The 21321-nt window shown below is 35.6% G+C and overlaps 1 protein-coding gene across 1 annotated transcript in view; it reads right to left on the bottom strand.

Annotated features, from left to right (window-relative positions):
* The window catches only part of LOC131679706 (netrin receptor unc-5-like), a 176149-nt gene that overhangs the window by 13080 nt on the left and 141748 nt on the right, over positions 1–21321 (bottom strand). The window contains exons 5-6 of the mRNA XM_058960441.1: positions 3189–3525; positions 2686–2981 (exon numbers count right to left, since the gene is read on the bottom strand). Of these exons, the coding sequence (XP_058816424.1) occupies positions 2686–2981; positions 3189–3525 (633 nt within the window). The remainder of the gene's footprint in view (positions 1–2685; positions 2982–3188; positions 3526–21321) is intronic.

The following is a 21321-nucleotide window of genomic DNA, read 5'->3' as shown; positions in this document are numbered from 1 at the left end:
TGTAGCTTTCGCTTAGTGGTTGCCACATTCACTGATTTTCTTGGAAGGATTTGCAAAAACCTGTTATTAAGGTTCAAAATGTACGTAACGCTTTCGCTAATATGCACTACTATCGCTTTCTCGCTCGTTCTCGTGCCGTGCATGAGCCTTTTCTTTCCGTCCGGCTTCTAATTGCATAACCAAAACGAATGTGCCGGCTTTCCCCCACCAACTACTCTCGTCAAGCAACCCAATCCGAATAATCATAGGAACAAACATGTAGTGCACCTATATTTTAAACTTTTCATCATTTTATTGTTCGGTTGGTGCACCATATTGACGGCTCTGTGCGGGATGGGCTGAAAATTTTCACTTTTCCGAATCAATTTCGAAAGATTTTTCAAAACACTATTTTTCCGTTGATAATGAATGTTCTACATATTTCAAAATTTAATACAACATTGGTACAAATATTTTCGATAAAATGCCGAAGAAATTGATTAAATCCATTCAGCACAACAAAAGATATAAGCGTTCAAAATCTTACATCATTTTTCTTCCGAAATTTTGAAAAGGGGCCCCTATATTGAAAGGTAAGTCGTTAGTCACGACAAAACAATAACGTACTCTTCTCATGTGACTATTGTGGCTCGTGCAACAAGGATTATCAGCTGTTTTATTATTGTATTAGAGGATTCCAGTTCTATTTATACCGTTGTTCATTATTCTGTCGTATTACATATGAAAAATCTATTAAATATTTCACTTTTTGCTAAATTTATATCTCTGATCCATCGGGGGTAAAATGCCCTCTTCTTTGATTTTGCTGGTTTTTTAATTCGAAACAAAAAAATAGTTCTGGAAACCTACTAATTGCATAACCTAAGGCCATTGAATGGCACACTTTTGTGAAATCCCGTCAGAAAACAAAACTACTTGCTTGTTCGTCGAGCATTCTGCCCCGTGGTTGTGGTGCATTTTACCCCCGCACAGGTGCATTTTGCCCCGCTTATTTTTCAAAGAGTGATTTTCAATGATTTTGAAAATTTGAACATTTTTCATGTTTTTGAATATTTTGCAAAGTGTTATGATTGTGATCACAGAGGAAATTGTTGGCTAAACGACATCATTAATTAAATTCTCTCAACTGATGTTCTATAGCTAAGGTATGATCATATTTCCTTAGTGGTTTTACCCTATCTTCCCCTATTTGGTTGAGTCTCTCGGGTGTCCCCTCCCCCATGTTGACGACTGTGGCTAACCAACGACCGATGTGCGTTAGATGAACAACTAAAATCATGCTGCATCCACTACGGCGTCAAAGAGCAAACGGATGATTTTTTCTTCTAGACCGTGCCTTAGACGTGTGTCGCAGTTCATTTGACAACAAAAGGTTGGTTGAATAGTACCGTAAATTAGGGAGAACATTGATCATAACAATCTTCAATTCAAATAGATGTAACTGTTTGCATTTTTAAAACAAGTACTCTTACCCATAGATTGAAAATGTTGAAATTGTTTGGTATTTTATTTTGTTTTACCATAAAATAAATTTGTTGTAAATTTTCATTGGTTGATTTTCATTCGTAACTTTGATAAGTAAAATATGTGTATCGAAATGAGAGATAATGCTTGAAATGTTGTGTAAATTGCATATCTGCAGGCAATTTCATGGCCTGATATAGTGACGTCTCGAACGAGAACAAAATTGCCTAGAAGGAAACAACTGACTTTCAGTGAACTTTATCAGGAAAATAGTCGAAATCAAATAGTTAACAATAAAAATCTCGGATTTTTAAAATGAATTATTGGACAAAAATATTTGCGGTTTTTAAAAAAGTGATCAGTTCAGTTGAAGTTGATTGATTTCATTAATATACAAGGGATTATTTGAACAGATTGAAACGACGCAGGAGAGTTGTGTCATTTTCAATTTGAATTTATGTTCATAAAAGGTGTTGTTGGACATGTTTAGAATATGGTTTGTTTTTTTGTTTCAATGGTTGTGTTAGAGGGAATCATCGCACGTTACCGAAAAAAGTCTCATTTGATCAAACTTACCCCGGTGATCAAAGATACCCCATTTTACGGTACGGACCAATGGTAGTGCCGATAATTCGTGCTTTCACAAAATTCATTGTTTTCGTTTTTTGTACGAGTTGTACATTCTTCGGAATTAGTTACTAAATTGTTGTGCATATTTCCAATTAGATAGCGCATTTTTTCATTAATTGCAACGGCAGATATTCACGTTTAAAAAATCGGGTTAAAGCTCGGCCGAAATTTTTGAAACGTTGGAGGTATTCTTATTCAAAAATTGGTCGGGATTGCGTTGCCGTTTTTAAAGTGACGACAAAGCCTCTCTATATGAGAAAGGCTAAAAGGACGTTCCTAGACGCGAGTAAGAGCTTAGTTTTGAAAAACGTGATTTTATGAAAAATGTAACCAAGAAAAGTAGCCAATACATTTGAAAAAAGTTTTACACAAATTAGTTTCTACGGCAAAACCTTTTGGAATTGCTCATCATTTTATGTAGGCGTAGAAACAATCAATTTCCAGCCCACCTCTGGCAATGAAACTGATTTGCTACGCTGGTACTAAAATGAATTAGCACACATTTCAATCCCACCATCATCACTCAGAAACTCCGACTCCCCCAAACGAGACAAACACAGGCAATAAATTTTACAAATCCAAATCACTCACAAGTGTTGGTATCACTATTGGTCGCCAAGGACTCCTTGCTCATGTACTGGCCACCCTTTTGCGATGGTTGACTCTGAAGCGTTTGCGTCTGCTGTTGCTGTAGTTGTTGTTGTTGTTGTTGCGGCTGCAGCGGCAACAGAAGCTGCTGTTGTCCCTTCAGGCTGATCAGTGGGGGCGTTTGTGGGTGATTCTGGTGATACAAATGCTGATGGTAGTGCTGTTGTTGCTGCTGCTGCTTCTGCTGGTGATAGTGATTAGTGTTCTCGCGGCTTTTGCTGTCGATGGGCGTTGAATAACTGCAAGAGATGAGAGCGATCAATTTATCTTGATTAGTTACGTTCCTGTCGGGTGGAAGCGAGGCCGGATTGCCAATTGCCGGATTAATGATAAAGTAATGGGGGGGAGGTGTAGTTAATTGCGTTACAGCGGTGAAAATTTAAGGTGGGTCATTTCGGACTCGGTCAATCAGTGTGGCTTGATTGGTTATTGACAGATAAACTTACCTCGAAGCAAATTGCGGTTCGTCGTAGTGATGCTCGGTGGAGATCGATCGGGGCAACAGCAGGGGTACAGTTTGGCCGGGGATTTTAGGTGCTTCCATAGTACTCCCGTTGGAGTACTCAAAGTTGTTGACTCGAATGTTTATGTCCGGAGTGTTGGAATTGTAGGTAAGCTTCTTTTGAAACTCGTGCGTGAAGGTATGCTGATCCGGTGCCGTTCTGGTGATGCTGTATGCAGGAATCTTCTGACGATGCCGGCGAATGTGGATCAGGAAAACGAAGAATGTGATGCACAGCGTTACGATGAACCCGAGACCTAAGTAGAATATCCAGTCCGAAGCTTAAAAGAAAATAAATAAATAAAAGAACTCTTTAAATAATTTTGAAATTTTTAGTCTTAAAGTCAAAATAGGCAAATGATATTTGTTTTTGCTGGACATCGCCATAATAAATCGGTGGTACAGACGAAACATCAAATCAGGGTAGGAAACAGTTATGGTTTCCTATAATTCATCAGTCGCTTTTTTTCCTATTATGAAGCACCTCAAACCACAAAACTATGCACGCTCGCTTGTCAGCCGAGTGGTGGTGCTACACAAAACTGTCTGTGTCATCGTCAGCAAAAAATATGCCTCTTGTCATCTGACACAGCAAAGGTACAGTAAACTCCCATGGCCACGAGAAAAAAAATACATGACAGCCTGATGTTCAATTTCGATATTGAACCACTGTTCGTACTTTTTTCCCCAAACGATTCCAACTTACTAGTTTTGCATTGAAGCCTAGTTGCTCGATGATTTGGGGTAGCACTTAGGGGTCTGCCATATCCGGTGGAAATCCCGAGGCCCCGACCAGTTTGTGCGCTGTACATTGTGTGGATGCACCATTATGATGATTATTATGATTGCTCAGCATCAGGAAAAGCAAATCAGGCCGATTGAAAATTATTGATCAGTCTGGGAATGTATGATAAATATCTATCCCCAGCGAGCGAACGATGGATGCTTTTTAATCCATCATAATCAGGATGGTTTGCATGAACAACAGAAAACGGGGAACGGTGTGTAAAATGATAATGAAAAAAAAAGTTTTACCAGTAATAGTGATTTTCATTTATTATGTACTGTTATGAGCATGGACTAGATAGATTTTCTGAATTCAGCTGATCATGGATTTGAATAAGAAAATTGGCTTTTAGGATATAGCAATGCGTTATTCAGAAGGGGGAGGGTTGGTATGGAAAGGACTGCGAGAAAGGACGCTACGTGATGTATTTTGCGGGTTGCTGGTGGTATGCGATCTGATTACCACTTGTTTCAGACATGAAAAATCGAAAGGTTGGCCAGAAGAGGTTAAACAATAATTGATTTCCGAAGACGATAGTGATAGTAACGCTAAATTCGATACCAGAGATGAGAGAGACGACAATCCTGACAGTGAATAAAAAAAGGTGTATAATAATAACAAATATTCATATATGAGTATAAATATTTCGTTTTTGCCTTTCTCATATAGAAAGGTTATGCAATCACTCTGAAAAACGTCAACCTAATTTTCAACTCGCATAAGTTTTCTGGATTTTAACAGTGGCGTAGTTGATGCTTTACGGAGAGGGGTTACACCCCCCCTCTACTGTTCGCGCCCCTCCTTTAAAAATCTCCTTAAATCACCCCTCAGACCACCACCCCATCCAGCCCTCATACCCCTCCCTTTCAACCCCATCATCTTTAAACCACCACTATATCACAAAGCATACCAATTTAAGCTGGGGAGTCGTTCGTTCATGGGACTTTCGCCCTCCTCACATACCCACCCCGCATGACAAAATGAGTTAGCAAGCAGATAACATTGATCTAATGCTGATTAGGCTAATGAAGTATGATATTTTTTTGTTTCAAGTGTTTCACCGTCGACACGTAGCTCATCAAGTTCGTGGCTGGCATGCCGTTGTGTATAAGTGCAAAGTGTACTAAGAATGTAATGGACATTTCCACAATTATGTTGAACATAAAAAGCCTCCGTGCCATAGTTTAGAGAAATGAGAAAGGCACAATTGCACCGCTAGGTGGATTAAAACAGGTTTTCATTTAGGTGATGTATACGCTAGTGTGAATTATAGACATTATAGAGAATGGTGAACTATCAAGAAAACACAATGCGAAATCTTGTTGAATTACAAACTGCCATGCGTCTACTTTGAGCCTTTCAAGGAAAGTCACATTTAAGTACCTTGGGGAGATAAGGCGTTTACTTCCGAAAACTGTAATGATTTTCATGTATCATACACTATAAGCCATCTTTCCGAACAGTTCCAAAAGACAAAGTAAAATATTGGGACTAAACAACTGATGACCCGGGAAGTGTAGAAGCTCTTGTTTGATTGTGAGATAGCGAAAGCGAAAATTTTGTTTTGAGCTAGCGAATCTACGCCAAGAACTCCTTTTCATGGTACTAATTTTGTATACTGCCCATAATCGCATTAATTTTTAACTATATTAAGGTGGATAAGTATTTTTAGGAGTAATCTTTATTTTCCTTTTGTTTTCAAGGCTATGTCTTTAGTCCGCCAGGCAACGGAGCTCGTCGAAGCAGAAAAGGGAGTAGAAACGGCTACCGACTACGAATAAAATGAATCCGAAGTTGATTCTAATATTGCTACAGACAGCGAGCAAAGTGAACTACTACTGATTTGTACTTTCAATGACAATATTAAATGTCAATTTCGTAAAAACATGTTCTTAGTTTTTATTCCTGTCAATACGGTTTATAAACATCAAAAATTATATTTGTCATAATCTTCTGAAAATGTCTATTTTTTCCAACTATCGATCTGCTGAGAAAATATACTTTTTTCAATGCATCAAAAACCACCATTGGAATCTTGAAGAACAATCCTTGAACTAACATTTTTGTACTAGTGCTGATGATTTGTTCTAAATAAGTGTATAATATCGATGTTAATAAAAAAGTGTTTTTCAACAAAAAAAAGTTTTATATTTCGCAGATTTTGGTTTTTTAAATAAAAATGCTAAATGAATATATGTTTGTTTGAGTCCAACATTGAACTACAATGTAAAATTGTTTTATTAAAATTGATTAATTTAAACTAGAGATATTTGACATTGAATTTTACGCCGAGTCGAAAATGATCCATTATAGCGGCAACAGTTTTGGGGTTATAGCGTTTGAGGGTAAAACGACTCCGTCAAGAATTACAACAAAAATGTGGAAATAGAAAAGAATGGAAGCACTAGAAAGTGGACTGCATATCAATTAATCATTCAATCAATGGTTCTCAAATTCGTACAATTCGTTTTACTCATTTACTTTATTTGCATCATTTTGTTTCAATTTCATTCTTTATTCTTATTTTCGTAGGTCAATAAATTTAATTGTTTTGGTCATTTTGTTCATTTTGAATATTTGACTGGTTTTAAATGTATGATCGTTACATTCAGTATTTCTTCTATTTATTTTATTCACTTGAAATCAAATCACTTGCATTTTACATATTTTGTTCGATCCATTTTTTAGTTTCATTCTGATCGGTTTGTTTATTTCATACGTTTCATTCATATCGTTCATTTAACTTGATTTATTCACTGTTCTCATTTTATGACTTCTATTTGTTTTTTCTAGTTCATACAATTTATTCAGTTTCTTCATTCTAACAATCTTACTATTTTCAGTCACTCATTTTGAACAACTGCCAAAATTTTATTTATTGTATTATTTTAGAGCTTCCCTCAACTTGTTTTTTTTTCATTTTAATTTTTTATTAATTTTATTCTGCATATTTTCTTCTTCTTTTTATTCATTTTGTCAATTCTATTCATTTTATTTATTTTATCCATTTCATCAATTTTATTCACTTCACTTATTTTATTCATTTTATTGATTATATTTATTTTGTTCATCGAATCCATTTAATTAATTTCATTCATTTCATTCGTTTTATTCGTCGTTTTCGTTTTCTACGTGTTATCCGTTTATTCATTTGTTCAGTTTTGTTTCATTAATTTATTTTATATGTTTTATTCGTTGTAATAGTTTTCTACATTTCATTCCTTTATTCGTTTATTCATTTTGTTTATTCAATTTATTTTAGTCATTTTATTGATTGATTCAACTTTCATACATTTTGATCGTTTTATTCGCTTTATGCGTTTTTCTGATTTTATTCGTTCTGTTCGTTTTACTCATTGTATAAATTTTACTCATTTAATTCGTTTCATTCGCTTCATTCATTTTATTTGTTTTATTCGTAACATTTGTTTTATTCGTGTCATTCGGTTTATTCGTCCTTTTCATTTTATTCGTTTTATTTCATTTTTTTATTTACAATGTCTTTGTTTTATTCATCTTCTTCTTTTTCTTCGTATTTTTTATTTTCTTCGATTTCTTTGTTTCCTTCGTTATTTAAGTTTTCGTCGTTTTCTTTGATTTTTCTTCGCTCTCTTTGTTTTCTTCGTCTTCTTCGTTTTATTTGTTTTCTGTTTTCTTTGTTTTTTTTTCGTTTTATTTGTTTTCTGTTTTCTTTGTTTTCTTTGTTTTCTTTGCTTTATTTGTTTTCTTTGTTTTCTTTGTTTTCTTTGTTTTCTTTGTTTTCTTTGTTTTCTTTGTTTTCTTTGTTTTCTTTGTTTTCTTTGTTTTCTTTGTTTTCTTTGTTTTCTTTGTTTTCTTTGTTTTCTTTGTTTTCTTTGTTTTCGTTGTTTTCGTTGTTTTCTTTGTTTTCTTTGTTTTCTTTGTTTTCTTTGTTTTCGTTGTTTTCGTTGTTTTCTTTGTATTCTTTGTTTTCTTTGTTTTCTTTGTTTTCTTTGTTTTCTTTGTTTTCTTTGTTTTCTTTGTTTTCTTTGTTTTCTTTGTTTTCTTTGTTTTCTTTGTTTTCTTTGTTTTCTTTGTTTTCTTTGTTTTCTTTGTTTTCTTTGTTTTCTTTGTTTTCTTTGTTTTCTTTGTTTTCTTTGTTTTCTTTGTTTTCTTTGTTTTCTTTGTTTTCTTTGTTTTCTTTGTTTTCTTTGTTTTCTTTGTTTTCTTTGTTTTCTTTGTTTTCTTCATTTTCTTTGTTTACTTTGTTTCATTTGTTTTCTTTGTTTTCTTTGTTTTCTTTGTTTCCTTTGTTTCCTTTGTGTTCTTTGTTTTCTTCATTTTACTTTGTTTTCTTCGTTTTATTGATTGCATTGATTTTATTGATTTTTTATTTCTTTGATTCTTTTGATTTTAACGATTTTATTGATTTTGATTTCTTTTGTCTTTCTCCTATAGAAAGGTTATGCAATCACTCCGACCATCGTCAACCTAATCCCGGCCCGGAGGGCCGCACAGTGGCTGGAGGCTGGCCAAAACCTCAAAAATTTATTTTTGAAATATTGATATTTTATATTTTTCCTGAATTTCTCATGTATTAAATGATGTATATTCAAAATTTTATGATTATTGGATAAGAACACGATTTTTAACATAAGTTAAAGCAAAGTCTGGACTTTTTGATGATTTTCATTTCCGAAACCACCATTGCTCTGTTCACTTCAAATGCATGTTGGTCTTTTGATTTTGGTCCGATTTTAACACAACTAGTTTCGTTGTGTAGAGGAACGAAAGAACTTGGTTAGTGAATAAAATACATTTGGTAAATTTGCTTGGAACTATGACTTTTTAGTTTAAATATGATTGAGGTGGTCAGATCAAAAATACGTTTCTCACTAATGTATTCTGTACAAATTTCGGAATCATTTCGGAACGGTCACATAGTATACATTCTATGGGAAATAATTTCTACTTTTCGAATATCATGGTCCCGTTCTGCGCCTAGGTGCGCAAAAAGGTTTAAGGAGATTTTAAAGCTTTGTTGCTGATATGGAGGCGCATGGTGTTTTGTGTAAAATAGTTAGACAATTTACAGTAAACCAACACGTTATACAATTGATTTAAAGTAGTGTTCTTCATTTTTTATGATATTGCTGACATTGGTGAACAGTAACGGAAAATCTATCATGAAAACGGGATCATAGTTATAAGAAAGGTTCAATGACACTGTATGGAAAAATGAATTTAATATTTTACGACTTTTGACATCAAAAATGAGCTTAGCACCTCAAAATTAGCTTAAATTGTGATTTTTAGTCAAATTAGGTAACATTTGAGGTTTTGTCCGACTTTTGTTTGAAGACCCGCCACTGTGGGCCGTCTTTCATATACCGTTCGACTCAGTTCGTCGAATGTCTGTGCGTGCATGCGTACTTGTGTGTGTGCGTGTGTATGTATGTATGTGGCCAAAAATAAGCACATCGGTTACTCAGGAATGGATGCACCGAATTTTTCAAATTTTTGGTGGGTCCAAACTCCCGAACCCTCCTCCTGGATCCGCCGCTGATTTCAAGCATTTCAGCATCGACACATAGCAACTCAAGTTCGAACCTGTCGATTCATCGTACGTATGTGTAAATCGCACTGAATATGTAATTGACATTTCCACCATTATATTAAACATACACAGCCATGGAATCGTAGTTTGGATAAATGAGAAAGGCACAATTGCACCACCAGGTGGTTTAAAACGGGTTTTTTCATTGATTTTATTGAATTTATTGATTCTATTGAATTAATTGATTTTATAGATTCTATTAATTTCTTTGATTTTATTGACATTAATGATTTCATTGATTTTATTGATTTCATTCATTTTATTACGTTTATTTATTTTAATTAATTTTATTAAATTTTTAAATTTTATTTGCTTTAGTAATTTTTAATTTTATTGATTTTATTGGCTTCATTGTTTTTTTTATTTTAATAATTCTATTAATTTTCTTAATTCTATTTGTTTCATTAATTTTATTAATTTCGTTTATTTTATTTTTTTTTAATATCATTAATTTTATTTTTTTGTTCATTTTAATAATTTTATTAATATTATCAATTTAATTAACTTTATTAATTTAATTATTTTATTGATTTCATTAATTTTATTCATTTCAATCATTTTATTCATTTTTTTAACTTTATTAATTATATTCATTGTATTATTTATTTTCATTATATTCGTTACATTTCTTTTATTGATTTTATTATTTTTTTCATTTTATTCATTCTATTTTTTGTTTATTTTATGCATTTTATAAATTTCATTCTTTTTTCATTTTAGTTTTTTATTCGTTTTATGCATTTTATTCATCGTAGTCTTTCATGTTTCAGGCATTGTAATTTTTACTCACTCACGTGAGGTGTTCAACTATTGCGAGATAATATTATTTTATTCGTATTATTCGTTTTATTATTTTTTTTTAATTCGCTCATCCTATGCTTTTTTCCGTTTGTTTCGGTTTTTTTCGTTTTATTTATTCCTTTTTTTTATTATTTTTTATATTTTTCATTTCCTTAATTATATTTATTTCATTTGTTTTATTCACTTGTTCATTTCCTTTATTTTATTCATTTTAGTTTGATTCGTTTTTATAATAATATTCTTTTTATTCGTTTCATTCATTCAATGGATTTTGTTCATTTTGTTCATTCCAATAATTTCTTCCAGTTCATACTTTTATTCAGTTTCTTCATTTTATTTCTCTTTCAACCCACTCATCTTATGCATTTTTTTTTCGTTTGAATTGGTTCACTTGTTTTATTGATATTATTCACGTCGCTTATTTTATAAATTTTGTAGACATTATTCATTATATTCGTTTAATTAATTTTGTTTAGTTTATTCATTTCATTCGTTTAATTAATTTTATTCATAATATTCATTTTTTTCGTTTTAATCATCTAATGTATTATGTTATTTTGTTCCATTTGTTGATTTCTTCCAGTTCATATTTTTATTCAATTTCTTTATTTTATTTATCCTTCTTTTCATTCATTCCATCCAATTTGTTAATTTCCCTAAACTCAATTTATTCTATTCACTTTATAGCTTTTATAATATTAGCCAATTTAACGTTTAGTGAGCTGAACTTATATAATGAAATTATTTTCATAATTTGTTTTCTATTAATATTTCTGCTAATAATTAATATTTCTGCTGATAACTTTTTTTTTGCATTTGTGTTAATGCTTTAATTCTCTTTGCTTTAAAGATTTTCTATAATTTATTCAGTTTGTTCGAGGTTTTATTAGTGTAGGAGTGGAAACAGTATTCATCCTAGCTCTAGTTGGGTGCTCATTTCGTATAAGTTCTTCAAACTCTTTAATGATTCAATGTTGGGTATGACGGACACTCTAGGGTATGGAAAGAATTCCGTTTAACATTGGTTAACATTTATTGGTCCAGAAGCTTCTCACTCTGTCATTGTTCTAGGGTGAAGTGACTATTTTGACCATACTAAGGAGGGCGCCTCAGTGATTCATTAATTAATCGGCCTACAAACAATGGAATGCGTACAAATTGGCATCAACAGCTTTGCTTCATTGTTAAGTACCAAGATAAGAACATTCATGCGCTGAAAACAGTGAAATTCTCGTGTGTGAGCGCAACGAAAACACGAATCGATTGCCCCTATTGTTGCCACTTTTGAAATGATTTTGTGCCTCTTTTTCACAACCCAAAACTTTAATTAGCGTAAGTTACTAAATTGATGAAATATGATCTCAAATCATGATTTGCGTGTAATTTATGAGCAATGCATCAATGGATGAGTCGAATTTGCTATTTAACTATTTGTCTTAGACACAGTTCCCCTATATGTTACCAAAGCAACGAATAGTAGAAAACGAACATGAGGAACTTCTATATATTCCCTTAACTCGCTGTACTTCCCCACTCGTTCGTGTGTGTAAAGTTTAACCACACACAGCAGAGTGAAGAGAACTCAATAAACTTTGCACACAGTTAGCAAACGGGAGCATTCCAATCTATATGTTGCTCGTTCAAAACCCATGCAACGAATGGTAGAAAACGAACACGCGGGTCCTATATTTAAAACCTCGCTGTCTTCGATTGGGCCTCTTAGGCACCCTATATTGGAAAGCAAAACTGCCCTAACCGTCAAAAATATCTTGCCTAGTTTGAACATAACACATGAGTTACAATTTAAAAAAATGAAATTGAAAAAATTGTTGATCCTTTGGTTTGACATCTCCCATATCACCAACGCGTTTTTCTAAAGAAATTTAACATATTGTTACTGTGGAGTGTAACAGACGTATGTTAGCAAAAGTCAGTCATATTTATTCCGTTTTACCCTTATAATATATTTCGGCTATATCTTTGGAAGCAATTTTTTGCAATTCCTATGCCCAAGATTGTCAACCCGAACTTTACTAGCGGACTTTTACACTCTTACGGATCAAAGGGGTCTTATAAAACATGATCTGTCTTTCCGAATTTCAGCCGCTCGATTATGAATTATTCCACGTTGATAAGGGGCGCAAGTTTTATGATTTTCAAAGCAGTTCTAATTAAAATATTATTACAGATCGTTAAAATTGTTTTCACACTTTTCGTTCATTACTTTCAACTTAACCGTGAAGATGAACGATTGTTTCGGAAAATTTGCATAAAGCCGAAATAGAATCGCTTCACAGCTGCGACTTTCGCAGTAAAAGAGATTCGAGAAGATATTAATTCAGTGGCATCCACGTGGCTGGAGAACCTTCAAACAAGTCATCCACTAGACAAAGTGGGCGAAGTGATATAAACGCATGTGTTTGAAATCAAGTAGAAAAAAAAACCAAAGGCATTTTCATCATCATCACCATCACCATTCGCAGCACATTCCCCAACCTTACTTGCTGTACTGCATCCCCTTTGGCAATCTCTCAACACTGGAACGAATCACTCTTTCATCTAAACTGGCTGTTCACTTCAATAGGTCTCTTTGCATAAATACAGCATAATTTAAAAGTCCCCTCCGCTGCGAAGTACTCACTCTCTCCCTCTCAACAGGATTCCTTCACAAAAATCCATAAAGAGGCCTTGATGAATACCCCTCTCTCTCACTGACTACAAATTTCCATAAAACGCAGGGTAGAAACTGCTTCAGTTCCCCACAGGATTGCGTGCATGTGTCCACCCTTGAGAGCGTCACGTCGGTCGGGGGCTGTTCTGAATATATCACCCAACGGCTCCCTCTTACAGAATGCCTAGCCTAGGTGCATCTCCGGGGGGAAAACATAAACGTTTCCCGCTCAACCAGATACATAACACGGGCTTGTCAGGCTGACAAGTTGTAGATGCTGACACTGCCGTCGTCACCACCGCCGATGCAAGGCCCTCCATTGGAATCCCCCATTGTACCGTTCCAGCCAAAAGAATGACTTCTGATATGTGAATTTTTATTCATCCTTCGAGAGTCACTTTAATAATGCCGATCATTGTTGCAGGGAGCCGGTAGTGTATGCATTTGCATGTTTTTCTGAATTCCGCAGCAGGATTTGGTATAGAGTCATAATGCGATTGACGGAAAGTTTTACGGTTGGAGACAAAATTATTATATTTTTTCCGAATGATTTATTCTGACAGAAACTGATAAATAATCGATTGCTTCAGAGAACATAGTCAACTCACTTTGTGAATTACGTTCAAAGCTAATATTTTTTCGCAGTCTCCGAAAGGTAAATGCAATTATAGTGTCTGCGAACTGCATAACGCAACACATTTAGACTTAGCTCAATTTGCCTCTGAATTCCCACAGCCAAACACACCGAACAATTCTTAGCCAGTCCCTTGTCGAGCCAGACAAAAAAAAATCCGAAATGTTGAAATGACGCATAAAGTAACAGCAATTAAGCGCACTATAAAGTGTAACATAATCGAGGTACACACCAATTAAAAATAAACAGACGGTTTTCCACCCGGCATCGCCCCTTAGGTCGTTTTCCTACTTCCCTCACTGGTAATAACGCTAGTGGTAATAATGGGCATCATTATCCCGTAGTTTTTTACTCTTCGCTATCCCAAAACCAAACTTCTTACATTTTCCATTCTAGGACCGCTTTGGGAGTGGGTTCAACCAGCAAACCACACGTGTGAGTGCTACCAGCATCCTAGCATCAACGCTTCGCAAGACAAACGCTATAAGCTATAACGCTAGAATCATGGGGGAGTCGTCATCGTTCTCGTGCTTGTTCTCAACATGTACCATTCACAAGAAGGTATCAAATTACGTAATATTGAATCGAGGCACAATTTTTGGCTTCGTTGCTCCTTTTTCCCAGCAATAACGAAAATTAAACAAAGCATTGAACCCTTTTGGCGTTCTAGGCTAAAGAGAGATGGAAGAAAAGAATCGGAACGACCCTTTCCCAAGTGACCCAAAATGGGCTTGCGATGCGACACGATCCAATTTCCGAGGTTGATCAACCAGCTGCTACCGACCGCGACGACCGACGCGCCCGCTTGATATGTTTGTTGTAAATTGATGAAATTATTATTGTTTACATCATTATTCGTCATTTGGCGGTAGTTGGTACTAAATTGATCAACTCGACTCGGATGTCAAGAAAAAAGATCCACATTGTTCTCGGTACAGATTTGAAAAAGGGCTGCTCAAGTGTATAGGCTTAGTATGCAGATACCAGCATGATTTTGATTAATTCTGCACTTTTTGTGTGTAATTGAGTTATTATAATAACTTTGGATTGTCGTTCAGAATGCTTCCATCTGAAAGTTGCTGAGAAACCAGATATGAACAATAAAAGCGAGAGATGTGAGATTTTAGTGGGGACATTGTCTGCATTGAATTGGCTGCTGCAGAGGTTCGTGATTTGCTTAGGGTAGAATTTAGAATTGTAAACCGTGAGAAAGTGCGTATAAAGGATTTTCTTACTACATTGGTATGATATGTAAAATAAAGCAAACCGTCAATACTATAATCCAGTTGCGCAGTTACGATCTTCTGCATTATCGGGTCATATGTATTACAATGCTAAGAAACAGAGCTCCTGTTTTCCTAATTATGACATGGTATGGAAAAAATAAAAAGAAATTGATGGGAATTCAACGGTAGTGGCGAGAAGATTGCTATTCTTACGCTATCGAATTATACTCAGTAGTCAATCAGCTGCCAAGTGACGTAAACACTACTGAAGTAAAGCATCGCAAAGTTAAAGTCGACACAAGGAAGCAGAATGACCGCGAGAATTCGACCCAACAGCGAGTGCTTCTTCGAATATCCAGTTAACCCACGACTTTCTGCTGAAGAAAACTTCACCACCAGTGTGTGACTGCTGTGGGATCATTGTAGATGTCCACTATGTGATCGTCCACTGCAGAAAATACGACGACGTTTGAAGGAAGCACGATATCGAAACGACTAGTCTGCGAGCGGCTCTGCGCAACGGCAGGAAAAATGAGTAGAGTATGACAAAATTCCTCGAAACTAACCTGTTTAAAATGATATTATTTGAAATTTCGATTTGTAACGATAACTGCATTGTTAACCAAAAATATTTTCCTTCCAAAGCGATGCTTCTCTTCTTGGTGTAAAGTGTCGTTAATAAACAACAACAACTTCGGTCAGTCTATTCTCAACCACCTAAAGCATCAGTCACAATACTAGTGTGCTCTCTGCTGCTACCCAAGCCAGCGCAAGCAGTTGCTTTTTTCTGGTGTGCTTTGTCTGAAGTAGGGTTCGTCGCGGTTGCGGTAATTACCGCAACCGCGCGGTTTTTTGCCGCACCCGCACCGCAAAGCTGTGGTGCTGTGGGGTACTTTTTCTCGCGGATGCGGTGCGGGAAATGAGCTTTTACCGCGCGGTATTACCGCAACCGCACTTCAAAAAATAATTGATAAAGTGTGCAGTCTGCATTAAAAAGTGAATTAAAACTATGACTTTTACCATTTGAGTAGGACGCAACTAGATTTATTTTCTGAACGAATGCTTAGCAATGTCATTATTAGGAACATCTCTCTGTCAGAACGTTCGAGTTTTATTTATTACTCTACAATAGAGAAACATGATAAACATTTAATTGCTCTAATTTCCATAGACTTACAATGATTTGAAAATGTACTAAGAAATAAAATCTATAAGCTGTGTCCAATATAATTTAGCACCATTATTTTACGACATATTTTAAAAACTATTCATTTTATACATCGAAGGAAAAAATTTAATTTGAATCATTGAAAAACAATTGAATTTTACTGTCAAATCCAATTACAAAATGTTTCATTTCTCCTGATTCGTCTTGGCAATCGAGGAATTATGAATCGTTTTCGATGACATTCTCAACTGTGAATTTTGATTAATTTGGAGAACTTAGAGATGAACTAATGATACGACTTAAAAACAATCCAAAGAATGTAATTAATCAATCAAACCAAACGAATTTGGAAGAATTTCTTTTCGCGTGCGTCTATTGTTCGTCCAACTGGGAATTTTCTATCAAATTAACAAATAATATTTTTCAGTTAGGAGAATTTTGTAACTTTTTGAAAGTAAAACTTTCGAAGTTAGTGTAGGGCATTGCGTTTTTTTGTGTTTCTTAAAGTCTCCCTTAAGGTCTTCCTTCATATTGTGACAAGTGTCAAAGTTAGCCCAGATGCCAAATTTTGCATAGTTTGGACAGTTTTTGCCTTAATTGAAAATTTATCTCGAAACTTCAACGTAGGGGTTAGGTATTTTTACATAGAATCTGTATACAAAGTTTGAAAGAAATTGGTTAAGTAGTTTTTGAATGGCAGGTAACACAGCAAATCATATTTTTCCAGAGAGTCGTTTGTGGATATTTTTGCATGGAAAAATTACAGCATGTTATTGAAATGATACGCTATAATGTACAAAAGTTTTGATCAGTTCGCTTCACGCAAGGTTTTAAAAAAAATCGTGAAAAAGCGTTTTTTTTTCGCGCCAAACCCCTTACCCATCTTAATTAAACTTGCAAAGTTGAATATTTTCGTAAATGTTACATTCTGAGGAGTCCGTCAAAGATAATTTTCGTGTAAATAAGAATAATATTTTACTATATATGGCTATACAAAACAAATGACTAATTTTTCAGCACAATTTTTAAAATACATGATTTTTACCGCATTTACCGCATTACCGCGCGGTGCGGAGCGGTAAATGCAATGCGGTTGCGGTAAGCGGTGCGGCTTTATTATTTTTTTTTGCGGTTGCGGTGCGGACTATCCATTTACCGCCCACATCCGCACCGCGACGAACCCTAGTCTGAAGAACAAAGGGAACCGTTACTATTATTCAATCAAGATGACTGAGTCTCGACAACAAAATGTGATTCTTCGGGCCAACACGGTTGCCATTGACTTCCGGTCTTTCCGCATAAGACCGAGTATTGGTGATGTGGAACATTTGCTGAAGGAGAAAATGCAGCTTCGGTTTTCAGACTTCAGTTTCATTCAGTTGGAGCACGTCAGACACGCGGTGCTGATAACGTTCAACAAATTCGCTCAGGCAAAAAGATTCATTACGCAAAACAACTTGAAACACGTTCCGGATTGTGACACCGCAAAAATCAAGATCCCTGTGTATATGGATAACGGAAACGTGGAAGTTAAATTACATGATTTGGCACCATGTACTTGCAAAGTGGCCATTAAAAGATTAATGTCGTATTTCGGAAAAGTGGAATCAATCACTGAGGATACGTGGAGGAACCACTTTCCAGGTATTTCTAATGGTGTTTTTGTGGTGAGAATGTGGGTAGACCAACCCATTCCCTCCTACCTTACCCTGCAGTACACAACAGAAGGGGGTGATACCATTATACAGCGAACTCTATGTACATATCAAGGACAAACTAACACGTGCGAGTTCTGTGAACAAACGGCACATTACGGACAACCCTGCCCAGAAACCGCTAAGAAAAGCTCATCTACAGAAACAAATACCAACACTCAGTCTCCAATATCATTCCCTGAGCCACAAACGGTTGTCAAATTTGTGGCTGCTGTTCAAGCAATAATGACAACTGCGAAAGCCGCGTCAAGTACCACAACCTCAACAGCTAATTCTAGCAACGAGGGAGCTACTAGCAATGACGGAGGGTTCACGGTCGTGACCCGAAAGGGAAAGAAGTTAGGAACAACACCTGATCGCGAACATCAAGGCAGTAACCCCGATGATGACCCGGACATGTGCGAAGACGACAAAGATACAAATGACCCTCATGATATAGTTGACGTGAATGCAAGGATTTCCCCGACACGAAAACGGATCTCCGCGCGAAATGGCAAGTCGCGCGCACGGGATCGATCTTAGCATTAATTGTTTATTTTTATTGTTTACTGATGTAAACAAAAATAAATATATAAAAAACCCACGGCTCCGTGAAGCTAACACCTTGAGCCGTGCCAAATAAACGAATTAAAAAAACTTCGGTCGGACTTCATTTCTTCCTATTTATACGTTCGCTTCAACAATCCGCATCACATACTGCAGCGATTGTCAACCTGGGCTCCACGGACCCCTAGGGGCCCCTTGAAGTAGTTACCAGGGGCCCACGAAGAAGATTATTTATTTCACTTTTTGTAACAGACTGATAACAAAATAATTGGATAGTACAATGGATGTTAAGTCGTAAGGGTCGCAACAACCCTGGGTGATTACGAAGGGGTCTGCGGGACAAAAAAGGTTGAGAACCGCTGATCTAGTGCAAATGGCCTTTTAAAACATGAAAATCAAAGTAACGTATACGCAGAGCCGTAGCGTGGTCTTCTGGTGCCCTTGGCGGAGTCACAGTTTTGCGCCCTCTTTGGTGTTTACTTTGGCTTTCTTTTTCAGTTCGACCTTCAAACAATAATTTGTGTCCATGTAAATAGCACACCTACCCCCTACTTCATTTACTGTATATTTATGAAATCATTACCGTCGGTGTTTGAAGACGACAGAGGGAGCATCTGTTCGGAAGACTGTATATTAGGGTGCCATTCGACATTTCTTGGATTTTTACAACATTGACATGAAAGCAAATAAACTGCTTTTCCAAATTCAGGTTCCATACCAATTCAAAAATTTTCCTTGTGTCATAAAGGCATTTTTTTCAACATAACACCAGATCTCGACGCTTTATGACATTGTTTTTCGATTGTGCTCAAATTTTGCATGAGGATTTTTTTCGAAGTTCAATACTTTTGAGAAGTGAAAATTCAAGATGAAAATAAATATTGGCACACTACCGTATATCAAGTATACTGAGGAGATAATTTTAGGATATTTGGACTGTTTGATGACTTGTTGATTAGGGTGCATATCATTAGAATTGAATTACTAGGCAAGGGGCCGTCACGGCATTCCGGTTATATTCCAGACAGCACCCATCCACAAGCAAGTGTACCAAAAATGCCTTTATGATCTATTTCTGGTTAAGTTATTCACATATTCTTTGATCCAATTTCTGAGAATATAAGTCATGTAACGAGTGAAGACAGATGACCGCATTATTCTTGTATTTAGACATCTCTTTCAAATTATATCCCCCATGATTCCTTTTTCTTCCTTCATATTCTACAGTTTTCAGTTTGCGTCTGGCTCTAGGCCCGTGCATAAATGAATTCACCTGGAATGACCCAAATTATTCTAAAATGGATGTCGAACAAGATTTTTCTTCTAAGACTCCGAGTTTCCAATTAAAATCAAACACATTGAACTGGGTTCGACCGTATCTGATCTTCTTTTGAATCAAAGGTAGTCCACTAACTATTCTGATATTCCGCGAGACGCTGACATATTCAGCTGGGTCAGATATCGCGAAAGTTCGCTTACGTAAGGTCAAAATAGGCTATTTTGTCTAAAGCAAACAAATGACGTTACTGACGACAAGAATTTTATGAATAACAAACATACTCGCGTTTACATACCCACTCACAAAGTTGAGATCGATGGTGTAGTTATCGATGCGTGGATCTACTGAAGGACAGGATTCGCTGCAGAGGTGGGTAAGAAAACCAAACGGTACGTACATACACTGGTATTGTTCCCAAAATCTCAACACGTGTAAACGAGTGATGCACATCCTATTCGGTTTGGATTTCGTTCACACGGTAAACGAAAGAAAAACCTCCACCGAGTCTCAGTTTATTAAACCAAACTGAGCCACGCAGCACCGTTTACATGTGTGTACGAATTTCAACTTGTGTTGATGTATTCTCAGCAGCGGTTTCGGTTTGGCTTTAGAAAACCGAGCCTGGTTTTTTCTGTACACGGTGCTTCGGTTGAAAGAAGAAGCAGTAAATTCGTCTGCAGTGCTGCCGAATAGACCATTGAATTGAGTTCAATTAGTTGTTGAGAGTCAATGGGATAATATCAAAATGGCTGGATCTGAGCAGTTGTTAAAAGTTCAACAATTGATGTTTGTTTCAAAGCTGAACCATGAAATGTAGATATGGTTGATTTGGCAAAGTTGGAATATAATATTTCCGGCGATACCAGTCGATGTGTGTATGTAAATCTACTGCAGAACAATTAAATTTTTAAAAAATGTTGCGCAATAATTTGAATAAAAAAAAATTGTTCACATTGTGTCCAATCACGAAGTTGTCTGTCTCATTACAACAAAACATGTGAAACGACCTTCAATCATTAATGTGGATATTGGTCCACAATGTAACCATGCTAGTTGTTAAATCATCATGAATAGGCCGCCATTTTGAATTTCTAATTTACGACGCAATTCAAGTTTCGTTTCCTTGGAAATATCTGCCTATTTAAATGTGCATGCTTTTAAATGCTAAATCGTCGTGAAAATAACACCATATTGGGATGCAAAATGACGACGAATAACAATTTTTAATCTCTACACAACTTTTCGATATCAAAAATACCCTTGTTTCATGATATTTTTTACCATTAAAACGTTATTGAATACCAGTAGTATTGAATATAGCTCGCCATTTCAGATTTTAAATGAACAGAAATATGTCTGAAGACATTTTTTCAGTTACTGAAAATATACCTTATATTATAAAGAAATTTGTTTAAAATTCTTAATAAAAATACTAGCAGCACTAGCACAGCCGATAAACATCAACCCGAATACACAACCGAAGTTTGGTTTCGTTATTCTCATGTTTCCTTCCCATACTCATGCACTGGTAAATGAAAATCAAAACCAAACCGCGGTGCTGTGTAAACGAAACTCGGTTTGGTTTTCGTGTCTCGTATAGACACAACCAGCGATAAGACCGCACACAATGTAAAGGAAACATAAACACTTGTGAAAATTTGGTTTACCGTACCGG

Source organism: Topomyia yanbarensis, chromosome 2 (assembly GCF_030247195.1).
Source record: "Topomyia yanbarensis strain Yona2022 chromosome 2, ASM3024719v1, whole genome shotgun sequence".
Taxonomy (NCBI): Eukaryota; Metazoa; Arthropoda; class Insecta; order Diptera; family Culicidae; genus Topomyia; species Topomyia yanbarensis.
The sequence above is the reverse complement of the archived record's forward strand: the minus strand, read 5'-3'. Positions and strand labels throughout refer to the sequence as shown.